Genomic DNA, 12,122 nt, shown 5'->3' on the forward strand with positions numbered 1-12,122 from the left:
CTGACCAGAAATAATTGTGGTCCAAATTTTCCTCTCAGTTTTTTTTAATGATCAAAAACTGAAAGTGTGACGCTTATCTTTGGTTCATATCTGTACAACTGAACTGCAAAATCTTCCTTTCTTGAAAACTGCATGACTAGTCCCAGTGTGCAACATAATGGAAGAATTATTAACATAACGTTTTTATCTTGAAAACTGCAGGTATTTGCCAGACAAATGTGGAACTCTACATGCAACATTTTGTTTTAAAAAAAAAATACTGAGTCTAACAACCCTTATTTTTCTCAAGTTTTATATAAAAAAAATTCAAGTGAATTGCAAATTTCTTATGTGTATACAAGTGGTATGTAAAATTTAAAGAAAAGATCTTATCTCAAAAACTGTAGAAGTTGTCCGAACAAATGGGGTAACCTTATATGCAAAAAAAGTTTAACAGCTGAAATTTTTCGCATTAATATAAAAAAAAAACTAATCCTAGTAATTTGCATATTTCTACTATATGTACAGTTGATCTGCAAAAAAAAAATACTTCTTATCTTGAAACTACAAGAGGAGTTATCTGGATAAAAGAAGTCCCCTTTCGGCAGCCGTCCGCCTGCCCGTCCGTTCATTTCAACAACCGGATTTTTCCTACGAAAAATTCGGTCAACAATTTATTTAATAAATTTTTAAGTTGACATTGCTACTGTTCATTCTATGAAAATAAAAGTAATACCATATTTTTGGTATTATGTAAAGAATATTTAGGAGTGCATGCATATTTATCATATAATAGCGACTGACACACATCTTGCTCAGTGCTGCCTGTAAAATATTTATAAGACCATACAGAAAAACATACAGAGAGCTGAATCTCATTATATATGCAGCTATTGTCGATTTCAAGCAATATTTAAAAGTCATAGGAGATATAGTAGGTCATGTGTACAATGTATGAATCATTATTATAACAGGAAGTAAATTAACACATTTGTACACTAGATTTTATGTCGTGCAACTGGGTATTGTCCATATTTGATATCACAAGCGTAGAAACACTTGAAAAGAAACTATGTCCGAATCAGAAATATTCATATCGACAAACGAGACTCGGAATACATCGTTTTACGAATCACGCGTTCGTCCTGTGATTGTGGAGTTTATAGGTACCACGATACTGGTATTTCTGGTGTGTATGACACATGAAAGATTTGCATACTTGAGTGACCTTGTCTATGGATTCACCACGGTGTTCCTGATAGCGAGTTTTGGCGATATCAGGTCAGCTACCTTAAAATACACGTACTTCTATTTGTGTATGGAATACCACTATAATGTAACATGCATCTACCAAAAAATTAAAATGGAATTTAACTAACAATCTTGAAATCTAACAGAATAGACTAAGTGTCAGCTATTCATCTGCTTAAGTATGAAAGCTGCTGGGTTTTTATACTAGATTTGTAACTTTGAAATAAATCTAAAAAGACTATATTGTTCACATATTGTACAAATCTAAATTTAAAGAGGTCGATTTTAGTTTTCATTGCGCATGTTTTGCGCATTCTTGTAAAAAACGGTGTATTAAGATTGCCATAATGATTCCACTTAACATGGTATAAGAATAAGATAACATAAATAATAAATGATAGAATAAGATAACATATATAATAAATGATATCAAATCAATGCAAATATATTTATTGATGAGTGTGTATATTTTATCTGCATTATTTATCTATGTGTCTTATACTTATTGTTGTACATATGTTTTATACAGGACCACAATGTAAACTAGTACTTTGTCACTAATTGTGCTATCCTGTCTAAATAAAAGACTTTATCATTATTATAAAGATAAGAAAAATTATCCATTGTAACAGGGAGTTTGTTTTTTGTTTAACTCCTCGTTTCATAAGTTTCATAACTTTGGTTGTTTCTCTTTTTATTTGCACTAATAAAATCAGACCAAATTTACAGTAAATGAACTGTGGCTACACTTTATATAAAAATGGTGTTCTCTACTAAAGATTCCAATATGCAATGTTTTCATAATATAAATCCATTATATTTCTGTGTTAACGTCCGATTCAGACTCATTTTAGTTATGAATGAGCTGGTGCGTCATCTATGCATTGATTTTCTTTGCATATGTATATTTCACTTTTTGCAGCGGGGGTCATTTTAACCCTGCCATTACACTTGGCTGCACATTAGCAGGGGCACTGTCCATTCCACTGGCAGTTTATTACTTCTTTGCCCAGATACTCGGAGGCATGCTTGGAGCGGCCTTAACACGGGTATGTATAACTTAATAAAACACAAAAAAATTTAACCAGCCATTCTAAATTGCCTATATATCTGATAAGGACCTAAATTTAGCTATAAGGTGAACATCCTTTAATTGCAGTTCTTGTTTCATGTACATTTGCATGTATGTGACGTTTTTCCATAACTTTCTTTTAATCATCATGCACTCAATTTAGAAATATGACATCATAAAGTTAATATAACGTGCCATTTTCGCATTTTTAGCATAGACGCAAATTGAAAAGAGAAATATGGCATCATAAAGTTAATATAACGTGCCATTTTCGCATTTTAAGCATAGACGCAAATTGAAAAGAGGGGATAGTCTCATCCGAAAAGCAACATCCAAAACAATTTTGCTTGTTAGCGTTACTGTATTATTCCCATTAGACGTCATATACTGCCTTTGACTGCAAATAAAACTAATAAATACATGAAGATATAGAAGATGTCTTAAATCAACTGTTCAAAAACAACGTATCAATATTGAATCCAAATTTAATAAGGTCATATAGTTATGAATATTTACATATAATATTATATTTAGATATAGCTTTCCAATATTTTAAACCTGTCGAGTATTTCACAATGCAGGCCGTTTACCCAGAAGACATGTACAAGGCAATGGTTGGTGGCTCAACTTCTCTCAATCCTACCGAGGACGTGAAACCTGGATGGGGAGTTATGACAGAGGCCATACTAACGTTTATCATTGTGTTAACATTCCTTCACTCTAAGGTCGATAAAAAAAGTCAGCATGCTCCTTTGTCTGTTGGTTTGTCTGTAGCTGCGTGTTCTTTTGCCGGGTAATTTTCTAAGTTCATTTAAGGATATTTTCACAATATGATTATAATTTAAATATGCTACTATTAATAACAACGAATTTTTCATCCTAAAACTTTTTTCTATTTTTGTCGTTAATGTTGTTACTATTATTTTTTTTAATGAAATGTACATTCAGTTTCGAATTCACAGAAACATGAGGGAACATTATGACGATTTTAGTTATGTGAAATACGTAATTATGAGTAAACTGAATAAACCCCTATTTTAAATTTAGAGTAAGTTTGACTGGTGGATCTATGAATCCTGCAAGAAGTTTTGGTCCGGCATTAGCATTTACTGTTTACAACGGACTGATTATTGATCAAATCCGATATGATTGTTGGGAATACCATTATATATACTGGGTAGGACCCATTGCTGGGGCATTGATTGCTGCCCTAACGTACAGGTAAATTTCATAATGGCCTTTCTCAATATAAAGTATTAGTTTTGAAAAGGTGAAGAAAAAAAATATTATATAGTAACATGCTATTTTTGTAAAATTTAGGTTTGTTTTGGCATCTGTAGAGCGGAGGATTGAATTACTAAGACCATGAGACTGGATCATAGGTCTACAGTTTCATTAAACGTTTACTGCTTTGCAACAGTTTTACTTGCTTGTTTTTAATGTTTTTCACGTTAGTTTTTCAGTAAAAACAGAAGTTCCAGATATGTGAAGATTTGACAAAGTGCTAAAATTTATGTTTTTTGTACATTCAAAAAGTAATACAATGTAAATATACATACAAGTGCATTTATTACAGTGTGATTAAAAACCCATGCTGGTCATATTTTTGTCATAGTATTGTAGTTAGAGGCATGAATCTTAATTGATATTTTTATCAAAGTGTCATTTTGACCCTCAATTAAAAAAGTATCTTTTATATTTTTATAAGTGACCAGATCAGATATAGTTTTTATTTACTTTGAACAATCGTGTCAACGCGGATTTACATAGAGAAAAGGCCTTAGGCCAATCAATTACTGCCATTTTAAGTAAACAAACTAAAATATTTAAATTCGTCTGTCGAAGGAATCATATTTTCTTTAATTACGTAAAAGTCATTGTATTACAATGTCCTTGTATCGTGTCAATCCGTTTCTTTTATGTTGAGAAAATTAACACTTCATGTACAATTAAAGATCACGACACACACTAGATGGTTTTTTATTAACATCAGTGGAATATTTTTTTTTTCATTCTGAGTTAACGTAACTTAAAATCTTTAGTTACATAACTTGCTTAATGCTAATTGTAAACAAATGTACAGGAAGAAACATACAGAGATATGTATCTCATTATGTGTACAGCAACCTTCGGTTATAAGCAAGAAGCTACCCATGTAATATATAAAACTGTGAGAGACGCAGTAGGTCATGCGTATAATGTATGAATCATTATTAACAGGAAGTAAATGAACACATTTGTACACTAGACTTTATACAGTGTAACTGGGTATTGTCCATATTTGATATCACAAGCATAAAAAACACCTCAAAGGAAACTATGTCCGAATCAGAAATACTAGTACTCAGTCCGACAGATCAGACTGGTTATACATCGTTTTACAAATCCCATGTTCGCCCAATGCTTGTGGAGTTCATAGGTACCACGATATTGGTATTTTTGGTGTGTATGACAAGTTCTACTGACCTTAATATCCTCGTGTATGGATTCGCCACGGTGTTCCTTATAGCAAGTTTTGGTGATATCAGGTAGGCTCCGAAGCTTGTTCCTTGTTTCCTTCATATTTCATTGAAAATGACAGTTTAAAACATTATTCATAGCAGAAAAATTTTACAAAACCTGCTAACGCGGGTTATGTATTTTTTCTGCAATGTCGCTTCCTTCATATACCGAATGAATCACCAAAGAAAGCATTTTATTGTTTAAATGTCGCTTTCAAAGATGCATGTACGGATACTTAATAGCAAAAATTCATACAAAAAGTACGAATGGTCGATAAAGCAATACATAGATAAAAAATATTATGTATGATCAGTTTGTTCCAAGTGTTTATCGAGACTAAAGGCAAGTTTATCTGAACTCTTTTAAGACGTGTTACTCATAAACAAGCATGTCATCGACTAAAGTAACGTAATGTGAACTTTGACCCGTACTAGAGTTTAACTCTTCTGACAGGTGGGATTCGTACTCTATCAACAGGCGTCGAAAGGCAGAGGAAATGATAGAAATGTGAAAAATTGCGCATTTTCTTGTTAATTTAGTTTCGCCGATTCTCTGCAATTACAGAATTTTACTTTTGAATATTATAGTAATGCATATAAATAAATGACGTTTGCAATCTTAAATCCCGCTTTTATTATTTTTTGGTGTAGCGTCTTTAAATTTGCTCTGTTCATTAAGTAACAAGCTGCGTGTGAAATAAAAATAATTTAATTTTAAGTTTTCGCTAAGTATTTCGGAAACATTGTTTGGTACAACAATTTCAATGCACCCGTTGAATGTTGTTTGAACAATTTGATTAATGGTAATGGTGGTTTAACACATGGTAAAGAAATGCTCATTATTTTATCTTTGTTGAATAAAAATTATGCGATATTCAAATACACTTTGAGTGGAAATAAGATCAAATAAAATTAAGATTCTGAATTTGAAAATAATTTGATGATTAATAAAAAATAAGACACATAATATGGACATTTTAATGTAGATTTTATTTAATAAAAATTAAGTAAGAAAAAAATATTTTTAAATTTATATAAATACAATGAAAGATTTGTTAGAGATGAATCTCAATATCAGTCTATTAAATTAGTCAATAATGTTAAACAAATAAAAAAACAAGGTTGGTACCTAAACATCTTAAGGCATATGCCTAAACATCTTGGGGCCTAAACATCTTATCAATTAAGGGCCTAAACATCTTGGTGCCTAAAAGTCCTGCTACCAGTCAACATCCGGTATCGTGAACCGAAACTATAGTCTGGTCATTGCTTAAACCCCTGTCACACCGGAGCTGCGTCCTCACGGCGATCCCGCTGCGTCCTTAAATAATGTAAAACGCAAAGGTAAACGCAGTAGAGTCTCCAACGCAACAGCATCTTCGTCCGTCGCGGTGGGATCGCCTTGAACATTTTAGAACGCCATGCGACGGCGCGCACTTTGAAAATAGGCGTCGGAACCGGGGGGGGGGGGGGGCTAGGGGGGGCTTATCCCCCCCACTTTTTTTGCAAAGTTAAACCTAACCATTAGGATCATTGCATCAGAGAGGGTTCAGCCCCCCCCCCCCCCCAATTTTTTGTCACAGCAAACATAATTGTTCCTAAAACCTTGAAAAAACTGAAATATTGGGAACTTGGAGTCATAGGTATACTAGCCCCCCCTTCCCCCTCCCTCCCTACGGATTAGGAATTTCATGATTTGGGGAATTAGGTTTTTTGTTTTGGTTTTTTTGCTTGTAAAGATTTCTGAGGATTAGTCTAGCCCCCCCCCCCTTCCCCACTTTCAATTTGCTTCCGACGTCAGTGTTGAACATGCACAAAGTACGCGCCGTGGCTCTGTGTTCTGATACACATGCCGTAGAGGCGTAATGAGGTCACCAACAGATCTCCAACAGCGCCACGAGAGCTCCGTGGGCGCGCTCAAGGAACGCAGCTAACCGCAGTGTAGACGCAGTGATAAGTCAATTGCATTTGCACGGAGACCTCACGAAGTCCTTTGGGATCTCACTGCGTCCCTAACGCGCTCTCACTGCGTCCCTAACGCACTCTCACTGCGCTCTTACTGCGCATCCACAGCGTTTGAACAAGTTGTTTTTCATTTGGCTGCGTTCGCACAGCGACCCCAAAGAGCTGTTGCTGCGTTTATCGCGCTCTCGTGACGTTTATTTTGCATTTATACCGCGCTCTCACGGCGTTTTCTGTGCGTTGTCATCAAGACCATGAAAACTCGAACAATGGCTGTTGTACAATAGCTTATCAAACTGGATATAGATGACTATGTAAAAAGTAGCATTTGCTAAGACCTATCAATGAACGTAGATGGAATTCATGCCATTTGGTTCTGATGTTTTCACATCTTTTCTATGTTTTCTAACAACTAATAACGGATCTTTTTTGTAGACCTGACTACTAATAGCTGCAGGTCTGTAGCTTCCGGTCTGAAAAAATTCTGATGGACGCTACAGTCCTGCAGCTAGAATACTAAGAGTTTTGTCCAAGTCCTTCGCAAATTGGTTAGAAGTAGATATGTTTCAATTACAATGTACCTTTTCATAAAATCAAAACAATTTTTTAATAAATCAAATTCATGGAATCGCCGTAGGATCGCAAGGAAAATTCAGAAAAAATGTACAGTTTTATTTGAAAATTTTACAAGTGGAGTCGTCACGGCGTCCTGACGGCGACCGAGGCGTTCTTACAGAGCTCCTACGGCGTGTAACTGCGTTTCCACGGAGTTCTACTTGGCGATTAACTGCGCTCTTGCTGAGTCTCCGCCGAGCGCTCATGACGTGCTAGGAGATTTTACCGCGCGTCCATGGCGTGCTCTGCGCGCTGACTGTGTGCACAAGACGTTCTTTTCTTCTTGGTAGGTTAATATTAATTTGTAGAATTGTATGGGAAATAAACAAGAATTTACATCTAGTAAACAAATGATTACAACATTGTTTTGATTTTATGAAAAGGTACATTGTAATTGAAACATATCTACTTCTAAACAATTTTTGAAGGACTAGGATTAAACTCTTAGTAGTCAGGTCTACAAAAAAGATCCGTCATTAGTTGTTAAAAAACATTAAAAAGGATTTGAAAAAAACAGAACCAAATGGCATGAATTCCATCTACGTCCATTGATAGGTCTTAGAATATTAACAAATGCTACTTTTCATATAGTCATCTACATCCAGTTTGATAATTATTACATCGCTTGCTATTGTACAACAGCCATTTTTCGAGTTTTCGTGGCCTTAATGGCAACGCACTAGAAACGCCGTGGGAGCGCGGTATGAACGCAGAAGAAACGTCACGAGAGCGCGATGAACGCAGCAACAGCTCTTTGGGGTCGCTGTGTGAACGCAGCCAAATGGAAAACAACTTGTTCAAAAGTAGTGGATGCGCAGTGAGCGCGCGATAGAGACGCAGTGAGATCCCAAAACTCAGTGAGATCTCCGTGCAAGCGCTATTGACTTATCACTGCGTCTACACTGCGATTAGCTGCGTTCCTTGAGCGCACCGACGGAGCTCTCATGGCGCTGTTGGAGATCTTACGGCGCTGTCACGGCGATCTCACTACGCTTCTACGGCGTGTTTATCAGAACGCCGAGCCACGGCGCGTACTTTGTGCATGTTCAAATTAAGGACGCAGCGGGATCGCCGTGAGGACGTAGCCCCGGTGTGACAGGGGTTTTACGGAATGTGCCCGGTGAGCCCGGCTAAAAGTGTTAAAATTAATACACAAAGTCATATTGAGATAAAATAAATTGGAAGTAAATGCACATTCATATATAATTTAGGTTTTTGTTATTGTTTACAATTATTGATAATGTATATGTGAGTGCATATTTTGATTGAGTAAAAATTTAGTGGTTTCCCTTTTTATTTGCACTCAAAACGGACCATAGTTGGTCAAGTATACATATGAACTGTTGCTACACTTATAAATGGTGCTCTTCACTAAAGATTTGGTTCAATATCCACTGCAATAGCTTAATAGCATTAGATTGCTGTGTATGGTTCAAAGTATATTTGAGTCATGAATGTGCTGGTATATCATCAATGCATTGATTTTCTTTACGTGACTTTTGACAGCGGGGGTCATTTTAACCCCGCCATTACACTTGGCTGCACAGTAGCGGGAGCACTGTCAATTCCTCTGGCGGTTTGTTACTTCTTTGCCCAGATACTCGGTGGCATGCTTGGAGCGGCTTTTACACGGGTAAGTATAACTGAATAAGTAACGAAAAACTCTACAGCAAAACATAACAAAACTCGAGCCAGTTATCGTCAATTGCCTATATATGATAAGGGCCTAAAATTTCCTCACCAAGGGAACATCATCATTTCACTGCATTCCACAGTCTTTGTTTTTCTTTGTATAGAAATATGAATTTTTTTTATCTAATTTTTTTTGTACAGATGGTTTCAGAAAAAATGAGCGCTAAACAAGAAAATTATGTTCATGCAAAAAAAAAAAAGTTAGTTATTTGTCTTAAAAAGATACATTTTTAATGAAAGGTGTACATGTACCGGTCGAAATAATCTCGCGTCATGTGTTTTCGAAGAGAGAAAGAGGAATCTGACAATAATATAATATTAATATAAGATATTAATTCTATTTAATCTGCTGTTTAAATTTATCGAACAAATATATAGAGTTGTCCCTTCTGTTGTCGCTTTGCCATAAAAACACGTGCACACTGATGACGTCAATGCATTTGACAAAACGTCACCGCATTACACATGCATAAAATGCTAAAAAGTCTTTCCAGAAAACAATGTTCAATGATTATTTTTTTATATATATAAAACGGTTTTTTTATTGTAGCGAAACCTTTGAAATAATTTTATTATAATCGGATTGATAAAACGTGTCTCAATTCTTCTGTATGTCAATTGGTTATATATTACACAGGTTTTGTTTTGAAATAAACCTTGGTAGAAATTGTACCACTTTACCCGTAATAAATGAAAAAAAAATGAAAAATAAATGTTTGTTCATAGCTTCTCTCTTTTTTTCTCATTTGAAATCAGAAAATGATTGACTGACTTGACTGAATTACAAAATTAGTGCCACTTCTTATACTGCCATTGAGTGCAAATGAACCATATTAATGTATGAGGAATTTGTCTTAAATTAACACCTCAAAACAATAACATATCAATTTTATGTACCTTTAAGACTTTGATAAATGGTGAACTAGCTATAGGGGTAAATTTGAATCAAGAAGTCCCAGTATACTATTTTCAATATTTGAAACCTGTTGAAATACGGCCAGTAAATCAACATTACTCAATTCACGGTGCAGGCCGTTTACCCAGAAGAAATGTACAAGGCAATGGTTGGTGGATCTACTTTTCTCAAAGATTACAAGAACGTAAAACCTGGATGGGGAGTAATGACAGAGGCCTTACTCACGTTCATCATCGTGTTAACATTTCTACATTCCTTGGTCGATAAGAAGAGTAAGCTCGCTCCATTGTCTGTTGGTTTGACTGTAGCTGTATGTTCTGCTGCTGGGTAAATTAATTAATTATTATTAAGAAATGGAATGTTCTGACTCTAATAATTATAACTTTAAAGTTTTGTGCTTATATTAATAAAGCTTTATTACTCATCTTAAAATTTTATACCATGTGTTCGTTCTAAATTAAAAAAAAATTTATTTAAATTACTCTTTAATAGTTTAAACCTACAAACGTGTTAGACAGTTTGTTTTGTGTTCTTCAAGTGTTGTCTTTGTTTGGTCCTACATAAGAAACAACAAAATTGTACCATAGGTTTTTATTTGCCAACTCAAAAACATTATTATATTATAAAAGCCATAGGAGAAGTTCGCCTGTATTAGTAAAATAAAATAACTTCTATTTTAAATTCAGGTCAAATCTGACTGGTGGATCCATGAATCCTGCAAGAAGTTTCGGTCCAACTGTAGCAGTTACTGTGTATAAATGCTGGATTGATGTTGATATATTTAATCAGAAACATGTCTTGTATGATGGTTGGGAATACCATTATATATACTGGGTAGGACCTATTGCTGGGGCCCTTTTTGCCGCTCTGATTTATAGGTAAAGTTTGTCTTAGCCTTAATGAAAAATAAAGTATCAATTTTTAAAATTTGAAAGAAAAATATTATATAATAACATGCTATTATTATAAAATTAAGGTTTGTGCTAGCATCTGTAGAGCGGAGGATTCATTTGCATAGACCATGAAAGGAGACTGCATCTAAACGTTTTATCTGCAGGTTCATCATTATTATAATTAAAAATTTGCTGCTTTGATACAATTTACAAACTTGATTACACATTTTCATGTCATCATTTTATTACAACGGAAGCTCAAGAAACATGAAAGTTAAACAATTTCTTAAATCAACGAATTTGTAAAGTAGTATTCCAAAAATATCGAAGTGTATAAATGCATGTAGGAGCTTTTATATCAGTGAGATGAATAAAATCGTGCAAATCACATTGTTATGTCATTGTATTGTAGTTATAGTTACCCACATGTTAATTTATTGAAATTGACAACAATTTTTTAAATAATGATTTGTGAAATCCTACTATTGATTTCAATGGATCCAAGTCAGATAAAATTATAACAATAAAAGTCTAGAAATAAGGTGTTATTAACAGAAAAACTTAAATTATTGCTGCTTTTTTTGGATTAAAGTGAAAAAAGCGCAAGTATTGACGCTTTCCCTGATGATTTATTTAAGTTTCATATGAAAGGATATTAAACACTAATAATTAGATCACTAAATTTTGGATTTCATTAAGAAGATTTATCAAATAACGTTCTACAAAAAATGTGTTACAAGAACCAAAGGATGATTAACCAAAACGATTCCCAAAAATCTTAGTGAATGTAACTTACCAAATAACTTCAGCATAGCAGACAAAATAGCGGACGGTTTTATTATTTTCATTATTTCTAATAAAAGATAATCAGATCTTTCTCTAGGTTTATTGAAAAATTACCGTGTACTTCACATCATTAAAAACATATTTCACTTCAAATTTTATGAAATAATTCTTAAACAGAATTGTTTCAAAATTTTGGAAGGTCACAAGAAACAGGAAAATCTCTAAATTTTGTTATTGTCCTGCTTTTTCAGATTTCAATATTTTCTGGATTAAACGTAAATTTGATAAAACTTAATCTATCTGGATATGATCCAAACTCATCAATCAAGTTTTCCAATGCCATTATACTGGGCTCCAATGATTAATTGAATCTTTTACAGTTTTAGGTGTAATCTACACGAATAATTTTGAAGAAAATAGACTTCGAACTGGACTTCGACCCAGTATCATGCACT

At 34.2% G+C, this 12,122-nt stretch overlaps 1 protein-coding gene across 3 annotated transcripts; it reads left to right on the forward strand.

Annotated features, from left to right (window-relative positions):
* Positions 1-950: 950 nt before the first annotated feature.
* Positions 951-11,264, forward strand: LOC105334792 (aquaporin-8). Of its 3 annotated transcripts, XM_066067470.1 has the most exons (9): positions 951-1,260; positions 2,153-2,279; positions 2,884-3,095; positions 3,350-3,523; positions 3,623-4,830; positions 8,887-9,013; positions 10,104-10,315; positions 10,675-10,866; positions 10,965-11,264. In XM_066067470.1, the coding sequence occupies exons 5-9, from the start codon at positions 4,622-4,624 to the stop codon at positions 11,011-11,013; spliced, it is 789 nt and encodes a 262-aa protein (XP_065923542.1). In that variant the 5' UTR covers positions 951-1,260; positions 2,153-2,279; positions 2,884-3,095; positions 3,350-3,523; positions 3,623-4,621; the 3' UTR covers positions 11,014-11,264. The 3 variants fall into 3 exon arrangements, with proteins under 3 accessions (XP_065923542.1, XP_065923543.1, XP_065923544.1); XM_066067471.1 differs by lacking the exons at positions 2,884-3,095; positions 3,350-3,523; positions 3,623-4,830; positions 8,887-9,013 and having other exon boundaries at positions 955-1,260; XM_066067472.1 differs by lacking the exons at positions 8,887-9,013; positions 10,104-10,315; positions 10,675-10,866; positions 10,965-11,264 and having other exon boundaries at positions 962-1,260; positions 3,623-3,903.
* The last annotated feature ends 858 nt before the right edge of the window (positions 11,265-12,122 follow it).

The sequence above is a fragment of the Magallana gigas genome, chromosome 7 (assembly GCF_963853765.1).
Source record: "Magallana gigas chromosome 7, xbMagGiga1.1, whole genome shotgun sequence".
NCBI classification, from domain to species: Eukaryota; Metazoa; Mollusca; class Bivalvia; order Ostreida; family Ostreidae; genus Magallana; species Magallana gigas.